At 42.6% G+C, this 24,658-nt stretch overlaps 1 protein-coding gene across 2 annotated transcripts; it reads right to left on the bottom strand.

Moving 5' to 3' along the window:
• Window positions 1–1,597: 1,597 nt before the first annotated feature.
• ZNF622 (zinc finger protein 622) lies at window positions 1,598–24,649 on the bottom strand. 2 transcript variants are annotated; one of them, XM_040353539.1, is made up of 7 exons: window positions 24,545–24,649; window positions 17,105–17,751; window positions 15,798–16,061; window positions 14,995–15,157; window positions 8,788–8,903; window positions 2,735–2,878; window positions 1,598–1,804 (listed from the first exon to the last, which is right to left on the bottom strand). In XM_040353539.1, the coding sequence occupies exons 2-7, from the start codon at window positions 17,712–17,714 to the stop codon at window positions 1,677–1,679; spliced, it is 1,425 nt and encodes a 474-aa protein (XP_040209473.1). In that variant the 5' UTR covers window positions 17,715–17,751; window positions 24,545–24,649; the 3' UTR covers window positions 1,598–1,676. The 2 variants fall into 2 exon arrangements, with proteins under 2 accessions (XP_040209473.1, XP_040209474.1); XM_040353540.1 differs by having other exon boundaries at window positions 17,105–17,748; window positions 24,545–24,641.
• Window positions 24,650–24,658: the final 9 nt, after the last annotated feature.

Genomic DNA, 24,658 nt, shown 5'->3' with positions numbered 1-24,658 from the left:
TTGGATCATTCAGAGATCCTCACTGAACTTCTGAAGAGAGTTTGCTGCACTGAAAGTAAAGGGGCTAAATAATTTTGCACGCCCAATTTTTCAGTTTTTTATTTGTTAAAAAAAAGGTTAAAATATCCAATAAATTTCGTTCTAATTCATGATTGTGTCCCACTTGTTGATGATTCTTCAAAAAAAAAATGACAGTTTGATATGTTTATGTTTGAAGCCTGAAATGTGGCAAAAGGTCGCAAAGTTCAAGGGCGCCGAATACTTTCGCAAGGCACTGTAACTCACAGTACTGAAGCCAGAGGAAAGGCATGGTAACTGTTATAGAATAAGCCGCCAGCATTACGATCAGGACAAACTTACCTGTGCATAGGGAAGACCTACAAATACGATCTGTTGAGATACTTGAACAATCCCGTTTTCTGTACTTGTGTATCAGCTCATAATGTGTACTGTTCTTCACTCTTGAACTTGACATTTGTAAGCATTTTTGTTCCCTGTTAAAATCATGTTGCTTTGCGAAAAAACTTTGTATGTGTAAATATACTGACATTTGTACAGATTCTTTTTGCGCTTTACAATGCAAACAAAGCGTCAGTATTTGGCAATCTTTATTTAAATTAATAGCATTTTTTTTTAAAGTACAATTTCCTCAGCAGCACCAAAAGAACACTGGTACATTTTATTGCAAAAAACGTATACCATCATATACCTAAGATGTACAATCCAACATGCCATAAACAAATAAATTACATCATTCAGCAAGCAAATAACTGTTTATGTACCAATAGGATCATCTCCAATAGCCCATTATGTCTTACATGGAAGTATTAAAGTGGAACTTTAGTCAAAGAATTAAGTCCCGCTAGATGAATTCATGCTTGCCCCTTTTGCAGGTATAGCTATGCAATACATTAAAAATAAGTGCCTATACTGTTTAAAATCCAGTAATACACTGTCTCATCCTGCTCTGCACATGCTCAGTTCCTCTCCATTTTTAGGTACTGCTGAATTTGTAGAGGCCGATCTTCTGACAGCCTGAAAGTGAAATTAAACAGTCCTATGCTTTACAGCCAAGGAAGCTGCTTCTGTTTGATCTGCAACTGCCATGGTGCTGCACATGTGATCAGTTACGACACCAGCCATTTGATGGTTTGACAGTTTGCAAAGCCAGCATTCTAGGAATGTAACCATTTTTGAAACCATTAAATTGATGGGTTTAGTTCCACTTTCTGATTTACTGCTGTTCAGGGGCTCTAGGCTTCAACTAAATGGCAGACTCCTGCAAGAAGAAAAAGGAGCAATGCTGGAGGCATTTTTCAGCGCACAAATTTTGGTAGCATAATTATTAATGTGGAATGTATCTTCCTTTCTAAAAGAAATGTTTTTTTAATCAAGTTGTTATGGGTACAGTTCCACTTTAAGGACGACTATAGCTTGCTTAATATACTCATTGGTAGTGCAGTTGGTGATGACTAGTACGTAAAGGAGATTTAGTAAGGCACTGTTGCATATGTAGCTTCCTCTGGCGAATACCCAATGACTTGGCCCAACTCTCAATGATAACCACTAGATGCAGCAAGTGGTAAACAGTTGACAATTTGTAACAGTAGCAATTAAGTGTTTAATCCAATGCCAATCACAATCTCTATACAATAAAAAAAAAAAGAAATAGGAATTTAAAATCTGACTTGTGATCTGAAATACATTTGCTTTGTAGCATTATTAGCCATTCCAGTTTTTAACATCCATTTAGACTTCATCTTCTGTATATATTGCATATCACGACCATGCTGAAAGATACCACCTGTGTAGGCAACAGTTATAAAATGTATTTAGAATGTGATAAAACAATATTTTCTAGAGAAGGTCAAATCAAAGCCATTACAAAGTGCAACGTAATATTTATATTTATTTATATAAAAATACTACAGGTGTTCTTGCTTAGCAGAAACACAGGATCACGGTCTCCCCTTCTCAAAGAACGGCGATCTGCCTTGTTTACACAGGCAGACTGCCGTTCTGCTGATCTCCAGACGGATCAGGGGGACCCGATGTGTCTATATCACAGCAGAAGTGGGTCGCCAGCGGTGCGCCCCACACCCAGAAGTATCAGATCACATACTAGATATACTGCGGCAGGGCGACTGCTCTGTATCTATGTGGGGCAGTCGCAAAGTAACATTAAACCCTTTTTTATTATTATTAAAATAAAAAAAACATGTTATACCTACTTGCTCTGTGCAATGGTTTTGCACAGAGCAGTCCAGATCCTACTTTTCTGGGGTTCCCAGCCGGTGCTCCAGACAGCCTCCTCTTCAGTTAGTGCCCCCATGGAAAGCCACATTCCATAGGGGCACCTGTGCAGGCTCGTTCCAAGCCACCCAGTCTGTCTTTTGATAAAGCGACACAGCCCGCTCTCCCTTGTCACAGCATTTGAGTGCAGCAGCAGGAGCCAAGGACTGCTGCTACCATCAATCTGCTCAATGAGGATGGAGACAGCGTTGAGAACTGCCGCTCCTGTGCACATAACTGGACCAGATCGGGCTCAGATAAGACTATGGGGGTGGGGGCTCCTGTATAGAATGCATGAAGGTAGGAAACCTTGAGGCTTTAGAAGCACTTTAAATGCAGCAAAAGCTGCTCCTATTGCTGTCCCAAATAGCCATGTTATTGCACTTGATAAATGTCATTAGGTTTAGCCAGTTTCCAACTCCTGCTGTTGCAATAAACTTACCAGTCCCTCCAGTCCATCCCAAAGCCTTGTACTGCTGTAGGACTCGGCCCACCGCTTTTTGGTTTCTGGATACAACCACGGCTCTGGACAATCCAAACTTTTGTTTGTAGTATCTCATCAATGAGCGATGACCAATCCTAGCACCTGTAAACAAAATTAATGGGTTCTGTTCAAAAGCGTAAACTGCAGCATGTTACAAAACCAGTAGTTAAATGATCTGTTCAACCGCATAAAATTAAGGGTACTTTCCCCAATGGTACAAAGATAGAGAAAACCCAACAGAAGCATTAGCCTTTCCTTACTCTTGCCAACAACAAAAAAACAAAAAATTGCACTATACACTTTTAGGAAGCAGACAAACTTACCAACAATAGGCCTTACTAATCAATGGTCTTAGGCATCCATTTGACTTGAGACCCACATTTGAAGAGTAATAGTAAAGTAGGCAAAAAAAATTAAATATGGAAGCTGCAATAACTGGCCTGCCCAGATGTCACCATCACCTATAGTAAGGGGCAGATGCTGGGGGCCCAAGCAAAGGCATTTGCCTTTATTACGTATTGTCAGGTTTTTTTCAGATTAGTCCCCCCCCCAGGGGGGGGAGCAAAATTTTGCCGACAGGGCGATATCACTCCTGCCAGGACCAGGACTATAGCAGTCGCAAGCCATAATCATAAAGAGAATCCGGCAGGCTGGTTGTACCCAACTTGATCGATCAACTTGACACATTCAGCCTGCCCATTAGACCTCATGCACACTGGACGTTATAACGTTATAAAAATGCCAGTAGCTTTGCAGTGAGGTTTTCAACACAGTTTATTAGCGTTTTTCCGCATTAGCGTTTTTTTTCCTTTGAAGACATTTTTTTTTCAATGGATCAAAAACGTTAAAACGCTGATGAGCGACATTTATCAGCAATCTTGCATTTCTACAGCTGAAAAACGTCTCTGAACCCACTAGTTTTGGGGTTTTCTTTTACTGCCCAAAACTGCCGATAGCCTATGTGTGCATGGAAACATAGCATAGAATTGGAGAGTTTAAAAGACTGTAAAGAAAAAAAAAAAAAAAAAAAAGTCTGCCAAAAACAGCTGCTGTAAAAACATCCAGTGTGCATGAGGCCTTAAAGTCTTGAACCGTGTTTTGGCCAGCCTTAGGCTAATGCCTACATTGGCCAGATTCAAAGACATTAGTATACAGTACATGCATGTGTAGGCATCAAAGAGGTGAGGTGGTCTGCTGGACTGCTCATCTGAGCTTAGAGCTGTTGTCAGAGTTCCTACCTAATGGCATGTACAGACACCTCGGCTTTATTAGCATATATTTTGGTCTTCCAAAAGACAGAAAAATATTGCAAAAATTTCACAATCAGTCCCCATTGGTCCCAAAACTGAAACAAACAGAGCAACAGGATTCATAGCAAAGTTATTTTTATGTGCAGTCACGTGTATTTTACAAATATATTTACCTGCTAAATCACATAAAATATACAAATATATTTGTAACTGTCAAATCACATAAAATAAACTATTTGGTAGCTTTGAAAATGATGGCAAAATCTAATAGACTACACTTAATCGATGGATACTGTAAAAAGTTGCTAAAATTCATGTTATCACTGGTGGAACTGAGCTCTATCCATTGTGCAGGATATGTAAGCTTTTGGCAACATCCTATAAAAATCAATACTTTTTCTTCAATTGCATTATCCAGCAAAAATGTATTGCAAAGCATAACAGTGTAATCTTTTCCTCACAACTGCACTGAGAGTACACATGTATATTCCTAAATAAGTAGAAATATCATTGGCAATGTACCGACACCTGCTAGATAGATAAACAATTAGAAAATGTGTTAAAGATACTAATCTACATCACAAAGGGCAATATTGATCTGTTGCAGCGTTTTGAAGCCAGTATATAAACTCATTCATTTCATTTAGTGCTATAATAGATCATCTCTGTCTCATGCCATCTTCTCCCCTTTTTCTCTATATGTAGGTTTTATTCAACCTGAAAATCAATACTTAATGTTACATCGCTGCTAAAATTAACCCTGCTTTAATTTTAAATCAATAGCTGGAGCTTTAGAAATCCTGCCTAGTCAGCACATTTCACCGTTTGGCGTAGCACCAATCATTGGCACCAGTAAAAAGCACAGGATTAAGATCTAATGGCCTTGTATCCATAATCTCTCTATTTTATTACTACTAGTCTCTTCCTTTATGAAACACTGTATTGCAGACACACATACAGTATACGAATGTGTGTTCATCATACATAGGTTTTCAAAAGAAATAAGTTAACACAACCTCTGCAGGGAACAATCATGGCAAACTTATGGATGAAAAGGGTGCCAACACAAACAATTCTTGTCACCTATAGAAATCAATAGGCATCTTTGTTTATTTTTGAACCACAATTTGAGGAAATTCACAAATTGGCAAAAAAAATGAGCCATAAAAATGTAGCTGGTTCAAAGTTTTGGACATGCCCAGTAACTTAATATTTATTAATATCCCTGTGGTAGAAATTACAGCCAGAAATGTTTCTTGAATACAGTCTTGCTTTACGGCTCCCCCACCCCTCGATGAATGCTTATGGTTTAAAAGAAGATGGTTTGGGGTTTGCCAAAAAACATTAACTAAAATTCCAGCTTATGCACTGGTTCACATCAGTGTGGTGTAATTTTGGTGCATGGCATTTTAACTACTTGCCGACCAGCCGCTGTCATTCTACGGCCCGTACATTAATGTCCGCTCTCTTAGCGGCCACTAGGGGCGCGTGTGCGCCCCCCGCTCGTCCGTGACTCCCGTGCGGGTGCCCGGCGGGGGCGCGATCGCCGCCGGGCACCCGCAATTGCTCGTTACAGAGGGGGGACCGGGAGCTGTGTGTGCAAACACAAAGCTCCCGGTCCTGTCAGGGGGGGAAATGCTAATCCTCTGTTCATACAATGTATGAACAGAAGATCAGTGGTTTCCCCTAGTGAGGCCAGCCCCCCCCCCCCCCACAGTAAGAACACACCCAGGGAACATACTTAACCCCTTTCCCGCCCCCTAGTGTTAACCCCTTCCCTGCCAGTGGCATTTTTATAGTAATCCAATGCATTTTTATAGCACTGATCGCTATAAAAATGCCAATGGTCCCAAAAATGTGTCAAAAGTGTCCGAAGTGTCCGCCATAATGTCGCAGTTCAGCCTGCCCATTAGACCTCATGCACACTGGACGTTATAACATTATAAAAATGCCAGTAGCTTTGCAGTGAGTCTTTCAACAAAGTTTATTAGCGTTTTTCCGCATTAGCGATTTTTTTACCAAAAAAAAAAGCTGATCGCCGCAATTACTAGTAAAAAAAATAAATAATAAAAATGCCATAAAAATACCCCCTATTTTGTAAACGCTATAACTTTTGCGCAAACCAATCAATAAACGCTTATTGTGATTTTTTTAAATAAAATATGTAGAAGAATACGTATCAGCCTAAACTGAGGAAAAAAAAAAATTTTATATATTTTTGGGGGATATTTATTACAGCAAAAAGTAAAAAAATATAAATTTTTAAAAATGGTCGCTCTATTTTTGTTTATAGCGCAACAAATAAAAACCGCAGAGGTGATCAAATACCACCAAAAGAAAGCTCTATTTGTGGGAAAAAAAAGGACAATTGTCAGTTAAATTGACGCAGTCCCGAATCGCAAAAAGTGCTCTGGTCTTTGGGCAGCAATATGGTCCGGGGGGGTTAAGTGGTTAAGGCACATTTTTTATAGCTACATCGCCACTGAACTCCATAGAATGTGCTTTTCGATGACAGCGCATAAAAGACGGCCTTATTTTTTTTATGCACTACACCTGAAATGCACATGACTCACAGGTGTAAATGAGGAATTAGGAGTGTGAAGGACTGAAGCCTGTCCAAAAAACATGTTTTCTGGATTCTTAAAGAGTAACTTCCCTTTTGTTGAGAAAAATAAATAAATAAATAAAATAAAATGTACAGTGTACGGGGATTTTAACTAAAGCTCTGCTGCCGATTCCTACTTGTCTCTGTGCTACAAGAAAACGGAAATTTGTTCTATATTAATTTTTTTTTTTGTTGCTAGATTTTTTCCCCATAAAAAAATGGCGTTACCCTTTTAAAGTAAATTTACAGGCGATTACGGTATGTTTGGATCACAGTTTTGCTGCGATATCCAGGCTGTTCAGTTTCTTCACCGATTGCCTTAGGCCCCTTTCAGACGCGCGGACCGTATGTCCGCTTTTTCATCCATCCGTTTGCGGATGAAAAAGGGACATACATTGGTCCCTATGTGATTGCGGGTGTCAGCGGATAAACATCCGCTGACACCCGTAATCACCCGCCTCCGCAAAGATCCGATTTTGCAGATGGAATAATGTCCTATTTTTTCTTCCGTCTGCGGATCAGATGAACACGGACACGGTCCGTGTTCATCCGATCCCTCCATAGGGGAAAGCGGAGACCGCCCTGTCATCCGACGGCTCAGCGGGGATATACGGATCGATCCCCGCTGAGCTTACGGACACACGGAGGTGGATCATTACTGATCGGCCCCATGTGAAAGGGCCCTTAAGCTTCCAGGATTTGTTCACACAAACTTCCCTCTACCTGCTCACTATGTTACTGGCTGATATAACAGATCAACTATAATGCTTAACAATGATTTGAAATGCTGCTTTGTTTTTCAAAATTGTTTAGTGACTGCCAGCATCCAATATTCATCTCAGACAATAGTCCTTAGCATACTAAAAAAAAGGGGCATTTTTTGTACTGTGTTGAAAACTTTGGGTATTGGGGTTGAATTACTAAAGTCAAAACCACTTTGCACTGCAAGTGCACTTGGAAGTGCAGTAGTTTAGATCTGAGGGGAAGATCTAAAAGGAGAGGAAGCTCTGCCAATTTTTATCATCCAATCATATACAAGCAAAAATGCTGTTTTTTTTATTTCCTTGCATGTCCCCCCTGAGATCTACAGTGACTACACTGCCAAACCCCTGTCTTAACTATTCTATGCTGATCTTGCATGTACAGGCAACACTGCTCAACATTTCTGCTGGTCCTTTGCATTATGAGGTTTTAGCCCTACCTGTCTGACTAGCCTACTGGAGATTTTTCTTGGTCTTTCATAAATTTTCTTGAATTTAACAGCCATTTGTCTTCCGTTTTTTAAATCACATTTCCAGGTTACTGAAGCCCCGTACACATGGGCTTAATGTCAGGCAGTATCGGCCGGTTGAGTATAAACCGGCTGACATTCGACCTGTGTGTACTGCAGCTGGTCCGACAGAAGCCGGCCATTCAGACATTGCCGAAAAAAATCTATCAACCGACTCCCGATCAGCGCTCAAGGATGGAAAAGGACCTGGGGGTCCTAATAGATGATAGGCTCACTAATGGCATGCAATACCAAGCTGCTGCAAGCAAACAGAATATTGGCATGCATTAAAAAGGGGATTAACTCCAGAGATAAAGCAATTATTCTCCCGCTCTACAAGACTTTGGTCCAGCCTCAACTAGAGTATGCTGTCCAGTTCTGGGCACCAGTCCTTAGGAAGGATGTACTGTAAATGGAGAGAGTACAAAGGGCAACAAAGCCAATAAAGATCTGGAGGATATTAGTTATGAAGAAAGGTTGCGAGCACTGAACTTATTCTCTCTATAGAGGGGATACGATTTCATTTTACAAATACCATACTGGTGACCCCACAATATGGATAAAACTTTTTTTGCGGAAGGGAGTTTAACAAGACACGTGGCCACTCATTAAAGTTAGAAGAAAAGTGGTTTAACCTTAAACTGTGTAGAGGGTTCTTTACTGCAAGAGTAGCAAGGATGTGGAATTCTCTTCCATAGGCGGTGGATACAATGTAATACCGATATATAAAAATCGCACACATAGGTTGGACTCGGAGGTTGTTTTTTTTATCAACCTCACCTACTATGTAACTATAATGTAGCTGTACATACTTGCTGGTAGACAATTATATTAAAACAAGAACAATGAATTACTGATGAACAAGCTGTGACTATGCAATTAATACCTGATGGTAGTACCAGCTCCATTGTCTCTTCATCATACTCAAAATTCTTCTCATCGGGCACATCACTGTCATCCATTTCCACATCATCTTTTTCTTTGTGATCTGGGTAGCTGGACCTATTAGAAGAGAGTTTTCCCTTAAATCATGACCTCTTTATAAACCTGTACAAATCTAACACATTGGAATATTTTTTTTTATTGTACTTAAACCATAACATAGCAAGTTCATTGCATAACAAGGACCAAATTATGGGCAGAAAACTTTTCAAACGGGTCTTGAATATAGGCTGAATGCACCTCAAAGCATAATGTGTCGATCTACACAAGCCCCTCAAAAAAGTAATTCTTAGATAAATGCCTGAATTACTGTGCTGTGAAAAATCACATCAGGTATCTAAACAATCCATTATAGTAAAATGCTCAGACATACAACCCATTAATTACTGTGTGGTGGCCGCATTAGTTTCCTTTTAGGCTTTTTGTTTTTGAAAGGAACAAGCTCTCCAGCAAATGCATAAGTTAGAGAGATGAGACAACCCATTTAACAAGGGCTGTTACAATGATTAGCTTTCTTTTATGTAGTCTTCATCCCAAAAAGTAAAAAAATTAAAATAAAAAAATCGTTTCCAATAATTGCTTATAAAGATGTAGCTTAAGTTTGGCTTCAATGTGTTGGTGGTTCTAAATCTGCTGATACATTTAACATGACACCCCCCCCCCCCCCCATTGACAATGCTGCTGTGCCCCCTGTGCTTCTTAAACCAGAGTGGGGGGACTAATACAGAAGGGTCTTACTGGCCAGATCACCAAGTGAAAACAGAGGTGAAGGTCTTACACAAAAAGAAAACACATATCTAATGATAGGCAAGCTGCAATAGATTACATTTTTGGTTTGTGGTTTAAAAAGAGAAGTCTGGGGTTGTTTTTTTTTGGGGGCTATTCATACTTACCTCGGTGGATGCAGCATCAGTGTCTCTGCACTGAGAACCGAGCCACTGAACACCACCGATGGCTCGCTTCTCACTCCTCCCCGAGCAGAGTGATGCCGACTGTCAGCATCACTTCTGCTCTACTTTTCAGTGCTAAGACTGCCATCAATCTAGGCAGCTGGCGGATCCAGACTTGGAAGTCGTGATGACACGCTGCCCCCGACTGATGGCAGTGACGTCAGCAGAGAGTTGACATCAGACTGCTCTCCGCTAAAAACGGGTAACAGGAGTGCAAAGCGAATTGCACTCCTGTGACCCAGAAGAGAAGCCCAGCCTAAAAAGCTCAGGCTGGATTTCTCCTTTAATACTGCTTTAAAAAGGAAAAAAAATATGCAGGGTGTGTAGGAGATGAATGCAAAGGGAATGGCAGTGGCCAGTGTTAATGTATGGTAGCAAGCAGTGTATGAAGAAGAAAATCAGTTTGTTGCAGGGTGGGGGCGACATTGGTTTCAGTCAGTAAGAAATCCCCCAAAGGAATGCCATCTCCACTACAGCCAGCTCTGTCAGCATGGCACAGGCACAAATCTTCCCCAAGCAGATGAAAGTGGGCAGAAGCCTTGTGTTCCCTTTTAGACAACTACTTTCCTGGCACTGCCACAGCTCTGATCCACAGCTGCCAATTATCACCACTGGTGTGCAGGGCTCTCTGAAATGCGGAGACAGCACTGGGAGAGCAGAGGAGCAGAAGGTAAAGGTTCCCGCATGGAAAGGGGGGGAGCGATTGTACTATAACAGCCAGCATGCCCATTAAGATCCAATTTAAACATCCCAAACTAGAAATGAAGGCCGCTTTAAAAGCTGCAAGAAAACATTATGCTTCTTAAAAGCCTTGTGTACATGTTATACCAGTTGAAGCCCAAGTGTACACTGCCTAAACTAATCTGTTTGCCGTATGTAGATGTGAAGAATCCAGTCTGCAATCTGTAACAACGTTCATAAGGGACCAACACAGTCCTTCCTGAATGTCAACATCATTTAGCAAACAAGTCTCCAGTGAAAAAAACAAACTCACTAATTGCTTCCTGACAGCTCATCAGTAACCAGGGACACTGGTTATCAGGTTTCGCTATTGTACAGACAGACGCTCTAATCACATCAAGCATGCGTAGTGAATACTCAGAACCAATCTTTAAAGTATTGGTCGTCTCCTTACACCACAATGACACTTTACAACCTTTCTTTCAATGAGCTGCACGGTTCTACAAGCAGCTTACAATCCACATCCAATAATATGCAAGTAGGCAACGCTCAGAGTACTCTCACTAAGCACTGCTCTTGTATTCACCTACTCAGATGTTAGCACATTTTTATTTTATGTACAATTTGTTACACATCAATATTCTGTTAATACAACAGGGCACATTGATGATATCTACACAGCCCTAGACCTATAAATAAATGAGGGAGATTTACTAAAACTGGTGCACACAGAATCTGGTGAACCTGTGCATAGTATCCAATCAGAGTCTAACTTCAGCTTGTTCAGTTCAGCTGAAGCCCCAGTTCACATCTGCACAATTTGACAAGTCAAATCAGAGCCTATTGCGGCCTATAGGAGTGCCCCAAACGGTGTGGCGCCACACAGATTTCCAAAAAGTTGTTCATGCACTACTTTTTGCGACTTCGGGGGCGATTTTAATAGACATCTGTGCATGTCTTTCAAGTCGCTCGCGAAGTTGGACTGAAATGCGGCTTTGAAATTGTGTGAGTTCAGATGAACTTACACAATTTCAAAGCAGTGTTTAGTGTGAACGAGGGCTAAAACCTAGAAGCCGATTGGTTACTATGCACAGCTGTAGCAGATTCTGTGTGCACCAGTTTTAGCAAATCTCCCTCAATTTGTGTTTAAAGGGTCACTAAAGGAAAAACATGTTTTAGCTGAAATGACTGTTTACAGGGTATAGAGACATAATAGTTAACTGATTCCTTTTAAAAATGATTAAAACCAATCATATGATGTGCCTTCAGTTTAGTTTCGTTTTTGCTGTTGTTTCCTGGTTCTCTGATGTACAGAGAGCCACTAGAGGGCAGTCAGCCAATAGAGAGCAGTGATACTTTGTCTAAAACTCCTCAGCACCAATCCAGTTTCGTTTTACACACAGTAATCACACCTCCTTGATTAGTGACCACCGTGAGAAATCTCCCAGTACTGTGGTGATCAGGAAACAGACAACCAGGAAGTGTCCAGAACAGAGAGGATTTACAGCAACATCAAAGCAAAAACGAACAATGAGGACATGAAACCAGGACTGCAGTAATGTAAAGGAAGCTATTTAGCTAAAAAAAAAATTCCTTTAGTGACCCTTTAAGGGCAAGGCATTTACATACTGTGGTCCAAGATCTACCTTAGTGGGGTTGATTTTTGGATCTACAGGCTCCAAGAGAGGAAAACCACTGCACTCTTCACCATTAATACCCTGGAAAATTATCAATTTAACAACAGAAACAAACTTCTACCTGTACAGTGGCTTAGTATTTAACAGTTTTGTTGTCTAAATGGGCCCTAGTATGTGTGAGCAGGTCTAGAACTTCAAAATGCAGCCACCTATGGTATATACTAGCACTTTGTAAAGTGGCTTATGCTAATCCTGCTCGGTCAATGGTATCCATGAATTCAGACCAATGTTAACACTGACACACATTCACAGTTCTGCTTTCAAAGATAACAGCAGGACACTGTGCAGAAGCACAACAAGCCTGCAGTTTCCAAGTCAGACTGTGATGTAACCAGCTGACACGCCAAAGCTAACCATGCAGTTAAATTGTTTCAGTTTATCCAGCTATAATGCACAGCTGTTGAGCAGCCATGAACAGAAACTCTGAAGCAATGCCCAAGCAAGTACCTTGGAAGTTAAACACCTACTCCTCAGTAGGGATGAGCTCCAGCGTGGACGCACAGTCCACGTGCAGAGCCCGCCAGGAAGTCTGCGCGACGCTGCGCTAACCACAGGCAGGGAGACATTTCCCGATCTCTGCAGCCGAGCATCGGGAAATGTCTCCCTGCCTGTGATTAGCGCCATGCAGACTTCCTGGCGGGCTCTGCACGTGAACTGTGCGAACATGCCGGAGCTCATACCTTCTCTTTAGCCTCTCTCACCTGCACTGCTATGACTTCAGCAAAAGTGAGAGCCTCTGCCTTCCTAGTAGGTAAATCTTTAGCAATCATATGGCCCTTAGCATTAATGCATTTGGCTTTGATGAGAACACTCTTCACTACATAAGACAAGCACTGATGGTCCTATAAAAAAAAAAAAAAAAAAAAAAAAAAAGAAGAAGAAAAAGAAAAACACTCCTGTACTTTTGATCTCATCGCTTGTTAAGAAGGTCCTTTATCCTAAACAAATCAATATACTGACAAGAATAGTTATATGCACAGGAACTGCAGCTCAGAGTAGAAAGACAAAAATGAAAGCAGAATGTAAATATTCCCGTGTGCTCTAGTAACCTACCCGTGCTACTGATTTTTATCAGCTTGTAACAATGTTAATGCAAAGGAAAACAATGTTCTATACAGCCACTTATGACACCAGCTATTTGATGGCTTGACAGGTTGCTTGAGGACACAAGCAAATGTGACAGTTAGGAACTAATGGGTTTGTTTCCGCTTCATGACTTACTGTTGCACGGGGCTTCAGCAAAATAGAAACACACACTCATTTTGGTTGGATAATTATTAATGTGGGATGTATGTTACTTGCTGAAGATTTTTTATTTATTATCAAGTTGTTATAGGTAACATTCTTCTTGAACTATATACTTATTAGTATGACTGCCAGGCCATCAAAACAATAGGAGGATGTGTTAAAGTAAACTTAAAAACTTTTTTTTTCATTGTGGATAGAGTAAAGAAGGGTTATAACCCTGCAAGTTGCATTTGTCTTGATAACTTGCTAGTTTATGCAATATATTCCTTTTGTCTGTAACATGTGATCTAGCTGTGATTGGTCACAGCTAGTAACATAATTGCATACAATAAGTGGCATGAAAGGAAACCATCTATTGTTTACAACTGTCATGTGATCTGCTGTGATTGTTCACATAGTACAAGCAGCAGGCCGATCCACTGATCAGTCATTGGTTGTGCCCAGTGGACACAGCCAGTGACAGATGGCACTGCAGCGTGAACCGTGAGGCGGCGTGTGTGGAGTGTTCTTGTAGGACGTCATATGACGTCCACCCGGAACAACGAATGTCCTGCTCAGTCGTCATTTGACAATAGGCTGGGCGGGAAGTGGTTAAGAATTCTGACAGCAGCTGTCTGAATGCAATAGCACAGCGGGGATTCGTACATTTAGTATGGAAGTAATCTGCTAGGTTTTTTTCAGTCGACCTGAAGAAAAATCGAATACCGTATTTGCCGGCGTATAAGACGACCCCCTAATTTTCCAGCCAAAATGTTGGTTTTGGGATATACTCGCAGTATAAGACTACCCCCTTCCTACTAGTCATGCCTCGCCTCACAGTGCCACCATTACATGCCAGACTGTGCCCCATTACATGCCAGACTCGCTGAGCAGACCTGGGGGGTTTTCTGCCCTTGGAAATCAGTTATTCCACTGTTCGGTAAAGTATATCTAAAGCCCTTACCTTGTCCTAAGACATGCAGAATCGCGGCCGTACGTTTTTTCAAAAGCCGCGCCTCCTACGTCTTCTGTTCCGTGATAGGCAGAACACTCAGCTTCCCAGGAGGAACTGTGTTCAGTGTTCGCCTACCACGGAGGCCCTCTCGTCCGAGGACGAGAGGGCCTCCGTGATAGGCGGACACTAAACACAGGACGAGAGGGCCTCCGTGATAGGCGGACACTAAACACAGGACGAGAGGGCCTCCGTGATAGGCGAACACTGAACACAGTGCCTCCTGGGAAGCTGAGTGTTCCGCCTATCATGGAACAGAAGACGTAGGAGGCGCGGCTTTTGAAAAAACGTACGGCCGCGATTCTGCATGTCTTAGGATAAGGTAAGGTTAGGTTACCGGCGTATAAGACGACCCCCGACTTTTAAGAAGATTTTAAGGGGTTAGAAAGTCGTCTTATACGCCGGAAAATACGGTAGATTTTATTTAAAAATATAAATATAAACTATCAGTGTTAAATCGCACTATTTCTTGGTACCCATTTATATTTCACCCATGTAACAGAACAAACAGGTAACATAATACGAATCCGTGAAATAAAAAAATAAAATAAATAAAAAAGTCTCAGTTTGTGATTGTTTCTTACCTAAAGTCATAGAAGTCTGCAAACTCCAGGGCAGCATCACCATCAGTGAGGAGCCTGCAGTGACTCTTGTCAACCATGTGAGCTTGAACCGATTCTGTGGTGTAAAAGGACTTTCCTTTCTCGTTACACCAGAGACATATGTTCCCAACACCCACCTTCTCACCTATAAAAATCAGGAAACACACAACACAGTGAACACAACTAAAAAGAGTTACATGACGCACCAAAATCCTTGTGGCTAAAACAGCTTTTGCAAGGAATCCACATAGCTTTTTAAGCTCAATTACAACTAAAGCTTGTATTTTCAGTATTGGACCCTTGGAAGGAGGATTAGAACATCAGTCAGGCTTAAACTACTGCTTCCATGGAAGGAAAGATTCTCCTTGCCATTCCCATGGGCCACACAGGAGGTTATTAGAATGTCTGCTACAAGGACACAGATGGCAACTAGCAGGTTCCAACCCTTCTTACTATTAAGTCAGGTTTCTTAATTGCTGCGTTACCCAACTTGAAGCGAGAAAAAAATCTCCCTGGTGGGGTTACAGACAGCAATAAAAACCGGACCAGTTCCAATTCTTCCTTGTGTTTTTCAAAAGTAATAACAAAATTTGGCTGGAGTTGGGCTTTACGCATATTATTTGGTTATATTTTCGCTTCACAGGTTCTAGCAGTGACCCTAGCTGTATAAAAGGTAAACATACCATTCAACAGTTCAGTTATTAGTGAGGCGTGATAGATTGGTATACAATCGCCCAGTTTAAACTTTTATTTTGTTACATTTCAATAGCTTCCTGAACACTGACCCAAGTAGCTAAAGAGACCCTGAAGATCTTGCAGATACTCTATGTCAGGAATGAAGAAACTATGGACTTTGGTCATGTGGGCAACATTCTTCAACAGTGAGCGGGAATGATGGGAGCAGAACAAGCACTCTGTGACAGGGATTGCACCAGGTGGAGGAGTGCTATCAGCTACAGCAGCAGAACTGCCTTCAACAGCTAAATCTTCTTCCATCCCCTCATCCTCATCACTGTCTGCATCATCTTCCGATTCCATGTCCTCCCATTCTGAAAAACAAAAAAGATAAAAGCATAAAGTACAATTCCAAGGAACAAGAGAAAACAATCAGAGATTTGACTAAATCTAAAAGATGTACTAAATTCAGAAATCATAATCAGCCCGTGCTTTCCCATGCAAGGGCAATGCAACATGTCTATTTTAATGCCCCAGTAACTTTTACTCTACTGCCAGGAGCTAGATATCAGGCTTTTTATGTGAGCCGAGAGGAGGGTGTTCCAGCATTATCAGCAGATGTATTCCAGGATCACCAAATTACATATAGTGGTGCATTAGATTGGTGCACTACAGCAATAGGGTTGATTTACTAAAGGCAAATATACTGTGCACTGCAAGTGCAATTGCTCTAGATCTACGACATTTATGGAAAGCTCTGCTGATTTCTATCATCTAATCATGTGCAAGCAAAAATGAAGATTTTTTTATTATTTTTTTTCCCTTGCATGTGTGCAGTGCACACTATATTTGCCTTTTAAATCAACCCCAATGTCTGGATGGAACGTGAATTACTCAGAAGGTAGTCTATGCTCCCTGCATTAAGTTTTTCCTTTTCTTAAACTGACAAACTTAGTGGTCTTAACACACAAGTCACATTTGCAAATCAAACGTTCCTAAAAAAGCATTGAAATTGTTGTCTGCTTGCTACCCTGCTTTCTAAAGAATAATGATATTTGTATTGAAAATTGGGGATTCAGCAACCTGGTAGTCAGATTGGCTAGCCATTTTGTCAGTGCCAGTGACATTTTTGCAAAAAAATTCACCTACTTCCATGTGTCCCTTCTTCACTGCAAAATATAAGTTGCCAGCGAGGGAGTGATGTCTTACTCATTCAGTTGTCAATGAAGCAGCACATGAAAGTAGGCAAATATTTTTCCAACCATGCTTACTATAGCGACCAAGTCACTGGCGAGTTCTTGCCAGCGACAGAATTGCTAGTCTGACATGGTCCCTTATACTAACCGATTGTGATGAAAGGGTCACTATTTTATTGCTGGTGTAACAGTTTGTATAAATGACCTGTTTTCTGCATTACCTTTTTCATCTTCCACAGAATCCGAATCAGAATCATCCTCTTTAGATGTCAATTTCTTTGCTTGCTGTTCATACCACTGCAATCTGGGTGGCTTTTCAGGTCTAGCTCTCACTTTGGGCTCTTGTTTTTCTGCGATAGAAGCCATGTCACTATCCAGAGCAGTGCCGACTTTCTTTTTAGGAGACATAGAGGGCTGAGCTTTGATTGCTTGCTGAATAACTGCATTCATGGCATCCTTGTCTACATTCTCTGCCTCCAAACCTTTTTCCAGATTCTTTTCATTCATCATCTCAACCTTCTTTGTGACTGCCTGTGCTGCCTTCTTCTCCAAGTCCAGGTGTTTTTTGGACTTCAGATGGTTTTCATAGGCATTGAACGTAGAGAATCTTTTACTGCATACAGTGCAGTAGGTTGCCGTTTCTTTACCTTGCTCTTCTACCACAGCCCTCTGGGCCAGGACACGTTCTTGGAAATTCTCTGCTGTCACTGGAGGCATGTCAGCCACTTTCCTCTTCAGATTGTACCTGTGCCAATCTGTCTTGTAATGTGCTCTTTGAATATCAGGATCTGCAAAGGCCACTCGGCAGGTAATGCAGGTGTAGGAAGCCATCTTTGCAAAACTTGGTCACCAAGAAGGCTCTTTACTGCTGAAAAACAAACCACAGGAGTTTTTTAAATGTCTGCAAACCATGCTTTCATACTAGATAGCCTACTCCTTTTTAGGCTAGTTAGCAAATAAAGTGGTATAAAAACAATAAAAAGATGAGGCATTCAGGGCAAGGCAATAGTGTCTCCTGGGAACCCATACTCCCCGGACAGGGTACACTCACCATTAATGCTTTTACGCTGACACACAACAGTGTTTTGGTCTAGTGACCGACTGCTTAGGTTCCAGCACTGACACATTGGAGACAGGCACAGAACACCAATACATCCCCATGCAAGGGTGTATGGTTATGTAAAACACGTGTGAATGAGGCCTAATAATCACAGAGAAAATGTTAAGCATACTCAGAGCTTTCTATAATAAACACTAACAATTTTGTATACAATATTACAATTCTATCAGGCTACCAAGTTGCCACATTCCAGGGAAAAATAATTACTAGCCTTACATCTGCCTACATCTAAGTGCACCTTGCCTGCAACACCTCTCCACAAGCAGAATGCATCCTTAACCACTTAAGCCCCGGACCAATATGCAGCCTAAAGACCCAAGGTGTTTTTACAGTTCGGGACTGCGTCGCTTTAACAGACAATTGCGCGGTCGTGCGACGTGGCTCCCAAACAAAATTGGCGTCCTTTTTTCCCCACAAATAGAGCTTTCTTTTGGTGGTATTTGATCACATCTGCGGTTTTTAGTTTTTGCGCTATAAACAAAAATAGAGCGACAATTTTGAAAAAAAAGCAATATTTTTTACTTTTTGCTGTAATAAATATCCCCCAAAAACATATATAAAAACATTTTTTTTCCTCAGTTTAGGCCGATACGTATTCTTCTACCTATTTTTAGTAAAAAAAATCGCAATAAGCGTTTATCGATTGGTTTGCGCAAAATTTATAGTGTTTACAAAATAGGGGATAGTTTTATTGCATTTTTATTTTTTATTTTATTTTTTACTACTAATGGCGGCGATCAGCAATTTTTTTCGTGAATGCGACATTATGGCGGACACTTCGGACAATTTTGACACATTTTTGGGACCATTGTCATTTTCACAGCAAAAAATGCATTTAAATTGCATTCTTTATTGTGAAAATGACAGTTGCAGTTTGGGAGTTAACCACAGGTGGCGCTGTAGGAGTTAGGGTGCACCTAGTATGTGTTTACAACTGTTTGGGGGTGTGGCTGTAGGAATGACGTCATCGATCGTGTCTTCCCTATAAAGGGAATGACGCGATCGATGCGCCGCCATAGTGAAGGACGGGGAAGCCGTGTTTACACACGGCTCTCCTCGTTCTTCAGCTCCGGGGAGCGATCGCGACGGAGCGGCTATAAACAAATAGCCGCGCCGTGGTCCCGGATCGCTCCCCGAGCGGACCCGACCTCCGCATGTAGCGGGGGGGGTCCCGATCGGACCCCCCACCCGCTAATAGGCGAGGACGTACCTATACGCCCATGTGCCTGTACGTGCCATATTGTGGACGTATATGTACATGGGCTGGTCCTTAAGTGGTTAACAACCAGTGACAGATGGGGACAGGCAATCAATCTATCTCTGCATGACAACTTAGTTGGTCTTAAACAAGGAGGTATAGCTAAAGCTTTTTTTTTTGGCCATGCTTCTCTTCCTGTGACCCAAATTCAGTTGACAGCAGGCGAAAGCCCGCTGTCAACTAAAACCACCGAGTTGGTCCAGGCTCTGTAAGGATCCATCCCGACGCCTGACCAGCAGCTGGCTCAGCCTCTTAGCATGCCCCTGAGAGGCTGAGCCAGCTGCTTTCTCCCCCTCCTTTACCTGGCACTCCAGTTAGTGCTGGAGTGACAGAGCAGAGAGCCAGTTACTGATAGTCGACCACTTTCTGCTCAGTGAAGACCGGAAACTGAGGGATTAGCAGTCATACGATTGCGCATTTCTCAGTCTTCGAGCCGGTCAGGGACAGCTGCAGCCATATAGGCAAGTATGTTGGTTTGCTTGCATGCTTTTTTTGCTATCCAACACTTCTCAGAAATAAAAGGCACAGATACGTACCTTAGTTCCATTGGTCTGACACCTGCGAGGTCCCTTGCTGGTATATTTTCTCCAGGTTCTTCTGGGTGTTGATCTTTGGCCATTTTGATTGGCCAGCGCAGAAGTGCAATCATCCCAGCCCACTGGCAGTGTGTCAGAAAGTAAACTGAGCTGTGCATGTCCAGCTTAGTGTACATTCTGCAGAGGATTACGAATAGGCAGATAAGTGTACTTTATTGCAGAAGACACATTGAAGTGGATTTACTAAAACTGGAGAGCGCAAAACCTGTTGCAGCTCTGCATTAAAACCCATCGGCTTCCAGGTTTTATTGTCAGAGCTACAAAACACTGTAGCTGCTGACTTTTAATGAGGACACTTACCTGTTCAGAGCACCCACGATGTCGCCCCTTCCGAGGCCGATCCGTCCATCGGATCAGGTGCAGGCGCCGCCATTCTAATTAAGGGAAACAGGCAGTGGAGCCTTCCGTCTTTACTGCCCCTTTCCTACTGCTCATGTGCGCGGTGCTTTGTGAACAGCCGACTGTCTACTGGGAGACACACAGGACCCAGAAGACAGCGGGGGGTAGGGCCTCGCTGAAGAGGATATGACGTTCGGCGCCGCAAACCGGATAGATCGAAAGTACAGGCTGTACTTCAAAGAGAAAAAAAGAAAAAAAATTATCATCCAAAAACGAGGGGTGGAGAGGTGGTCTTTCATTTAAGACCACCTCTCAAAAGTGGGTGGAACTCCGCTTTGAACAAGCTGAAGTTAGAAGCCCATTGGCTACCATGCACAGCTGCACCAGATTCTAAATCCTCCAGTCTTAATAAACCCATTGCATGTCTCTTCTGTAATTAAACTTACCTGATCATAATTCTAATTTTACATTTAGTTCCACCTTAACCACTTAAGGACCCACAACCGAGATATCCATATTTTCAGTGAGCAGTCCTCTAAACGATAACGGTGGTCTCCGCGGCGGATTTGCCGCAAGATCACCGTTATCGTCGGAGGGAGAGGCGATCGGGTCCTTCCTCATGCTCGGCTGGGATACGAGTGAGGGCAAGATGGCCCCCACCCATCTCCATAGCATAGCAAGGCGGAAGCAACGTCAAAACGTCACTTCCGCCCATGCTTCTTAAAAGGACATTTTCTTGTCATTTTTTCAAATGACAATTTTTTTTTTTTGCATTTCAGTCTAAATATGAGATCTGAGGTCTTTTTGACCCCAGATCTCATATTTAAGAGGACCTGTCATGCTTTTTTTCTATTACAAGGGATGTTTACATTCCTTGTAATAGGAATAAAAGTGACCCATTTTTTTTTGTGTGTGTAAAAATGTATAAAATAAATAAAAATAACAAAAAACATTTTTTTTAAAGCGTCTCGTCCCGACGAGCTCGCACGCATACGTGAGTAGCGCCCGCATATGAAAACAGTGTTCAAACCACACAAGTGAGGTATCACTGCGATCATTAGAGCAAGGGCAATAATTCTAGCCCTAGACCCCCTCTGTAACTCAAAAGATGCAACCTATAGAATGTTTTAAACGTCGCCTATGGAGAATTTTAAAGGTAAAAGTTTGACGCCATTCTACGAGCGGGCGCAATTTTTAAGCGTGACATGTTGGGTATCATTTTACTCGGCGTAACATTATCTTTCACAATATAAAAAAAAAAATGGGCTAACGTTACTGTTGTCTTATTCTTTAATTCAAAAAAGTGATTTTTTTTTCCGCTGCGCAAATATGGCGTGACAAAAAAGGCTTGCAATGACCACCATTTTATTCTCTAGGGTGTTAGAAAAAATATATAATGCTTGGGGGTTTTAAGTAATTTTCTAGCAAAAAAAACAGTTTTAGCCTAGGTTCACACTGCTGCGAATTCAAAATCGCGGTAAAATGTGTGATTTTACCGTGATTTTGGCCGCAATTTAATGTAAATCGCGGCCCGAAATCGCAAAAAGTAGTACAGGAACTACTTTTTGAAATCGCAGATGCGGCGTCGCACTGATTAGGACAGTGCCATTGCCGACAATTGCCGCCGATTTGAGATGCGATTTGACATGTCAAATCGCATCTCAAATCGTTCCAAATCGTACCCAGTGTGAACCAGGGCTTAATCTTGTAAACACCAAATCTGAAAAGCAGGCAAGGTCCTTAAGTGGTTAAAGGGGTGTTTTTTTCACCTTAATGCATCCTATGCATTAAGGTGAAAAAACACCTTGCAGTCATGACTGCCCCCAAGCCTCCGTTTTAGTTACCTGACCCCCGAATCTCCGTGGGCGTGATTCCACATTGCTTTCCCCCAGGTCTTGTCGGCTCTTCATTGGATGATTGATAGAAGCACAGTTATTGGCTCCCACTGCTGTCAATCACATCCAAAGACGCGGCCGCCGGAGCCGAGTCACACAATTGGTGGCTATGAATGCCAATTGTATGGCACGTGAGCGGGCCCACAAGCTAACCCCCCCATGGGAAAGCGCTTCCCAGAGGGGGTTAGCCGCGAGAGCCACCGTGGGTCACCCCAGAAGAGGATGATCGGGGCCACTCTGTGCAAAACGAACTGCACAGTGGAGGCAAGTATGACATGTTTGTTTTTTTAAATAATAGTGGAACCTTTACAACCCCTTTAAATACAAAAAAAATTATATATCTATGAACTGGAGAGATTTTTTAATCCGATGCAGTAATAGCATTAATTTTTAATAGCGGAATCGCTAAGGACTACCTGAATCTGCTGCATGTGTCGCCAAAACAGTTGGTAGAGCTTTGTTTCTAATTTCACACAGGAGCTTCAATGTGAAACAGCCAGAGCAGTATAGGAAGGGTTGTAATGAATTCCCCCATTCGTCTTATCCAGTGTTTCTCAACCGGGATTCCGCGGAACCCTAGGGTTCTGCAAAAAGTCCCCAGGGGTTCCGCCGCAATCTACCCATCAGACAGCTGACGGGTAAATAGAGTCTCGGCCAGCATGCAGAGTAGCGCTGTAATAAGAGCTCTCTCATAGCACGATCCTTGCGGCCTGTCCTCCTTTCCTCCCGTCCACCCCAGGTGATGTCATATTGGAGCGCCTGGGGTGGACAGGTGGAAAGGAGGGGCCGACCGGAAGGATCACGCTATGAGAGAGCTCTTATTACAGCTGCTTCCCGTGCTACTCTGTATTTAAAAAACTCCTGTACCCTGACATATGCTGGATTCCCTGTGCGACATGTGCCCTGATGTGTGCTGTATTCCCTGTGCGACATGTGCCCTGATGTGTGCTGGATTCCCTGTGCGACATGTGCCCTGTGTGCTGTATTCCCTGTGCGACATGTGCCCTGATGTGTGCTGTATTCCCTGTGCGACATGTGCCCTGATGTGTGCTGTATTCCCTGTGCGACATGAACTCTGATGTGTGCTGGATTCCCTGTGCGACATGTGCCCTGATGTGTGCTGTATTCCCTGTGCCCTGATGTGTGCTGGATTCCCTGTGCCCTGATGTGTGCTGGATTCCCTGTGCCCTGATGTGTGCTGGATTCCATGTGCCCTGATGTGTGCTGGATTCCATGTGCCCTGATGTGTGCTGGATTCCCTGTGCGACATGTGCCCTGATGTGTGCTGTATTCCCTGTGCGACATGTGCCCTGATGTGTGCTGGATTCCCTGTTCCCTGATGTGTGCTGGATTCCCTGTGCCCTGATGTGTGCTGGATTCCCTGTGCGACATGTGCCCTGATGTGTGCTGTATTCCCTGTGCCCTGATGTGTGCTGGATTCCCTGTGCCCTGATGTGTGCTGGATTCCCTGTGCCCTGATGTGTGCTGGATTCCATGTGCCCTGATGTGTGCTGGATTCCATGTGCCCTGATGTGTGCTGGATTCCCTGTGCGACATGTGCCCTGATGTGTGCTGTATTCCCTGTGCGACATGTGCCCTGATGTGTGCTGGATTCCCTGTTCCCTGATGTGTGCTGGATTCCCTGTGCCCTGATGTGTGCTGGATTCCCTGTGCGACATGTGCCCTGATGTGTGCTGTATTCCCTGTGCCCTGATGTGTGCTGGATTCCCTGTGCCCTGATGTGTGCTGGATTCCCTGTGCCCTGACGTGTGCTGGATTCCATGTGTGACATGTAGCCTGACGTGTGCTCCATTCCCTGCTATGTGACCTGTACCATGTTGAGTGACCTGTACCATACCCGGTTGTGTGCCCTGTACTGTGCTATGTGCTCTGTATTGTGTGTGTTTCAGAAGAAAAACCACACAGGTTTCACATAAAATAGGTAAGTTCTAATATTTCTATTTAATGCTATTTCTTAAAAATATTTTTTTGTTATATCACAGCTCGCTATTCACACCAATGTTCCATGAGCTGTAGATCTGAACGCACTTTTAGGGGTTCGCTGAAATCTCAAACCTTTTGCCAGGGGTTCCTCGATGGTAAAAAGGTTGAGAAACACTGGTCTAATCTCTAGAGCAGGAAGAATTATTATTCCACTACTGATGAGATCAGAGGACAGACTGCAATCACCAGACACATGTATACAAGGGGAGCTTACACTTTAATAATAGCCTGCCAGTTTCATTTTGTAGCTGATCACGGAATACTGGAGCATGTTGTACACCGAAGGATCCATGAATACAGACGTCACCCGTATAGTGTACTAACAGATCACACAGCTTTCCATGGCCCGCACTCAGCGCTGTGAACGCCTATCTGCATAATGTACAGTGTATCCAGTTCTGTCATTTGCAAACATTAAAATATCCCCACAACACACACCAAGTACTTACAGCCACTTGTCACGTTTTCCGTATGTCACTTCCTTCTTCCGGCCTCACAATAGACTATTTCCTATATCCGGCCACGCCCAATGCAAGCATGAAGCTTTGGCGACCATCTTGGGT

Source organism: Rana temporaria, chromosome 5 (genome assembly GCF_905171775.1).
Source record: "Rana temporaria chromosome 5, aRanTem1.1, whole genome shotgun sequence".
NCBI lineage: Eukaryota > Metazoa > Chordata > Amphibia > Anura > Ranidae > Rana > Rana temporaria.
Note: the sequence above shows the minus strand (reverse complement) of the source record. Positions and strands in the feature narration are given on the sequence as shown.

Bases quoted from the DNA above. Each gene is read 5' to 3' on its own strand.
- ZNF622 (XM_040353539.1), bottom strand. From the start codon at position 17,714: ATGGCTTCCTACACCTGCATTACCTGCCGAGTGGCCTTTGCAGATCCT. The intron at 16,062-17,104 runs GTAATGCAGAAA...TTTGTTTTTCAG, and splicing joins TTCTGTGGAAGATGAAAAAG to AATGGGAGGACATGGAATCG. The intron at 1,805-2,734 runs GTAAGTTTATTG...TTGCCTACACAG, and splicing joins GGGATGGACTGGAGGGACTG to GTGGTATCTTTCAGCATGGT.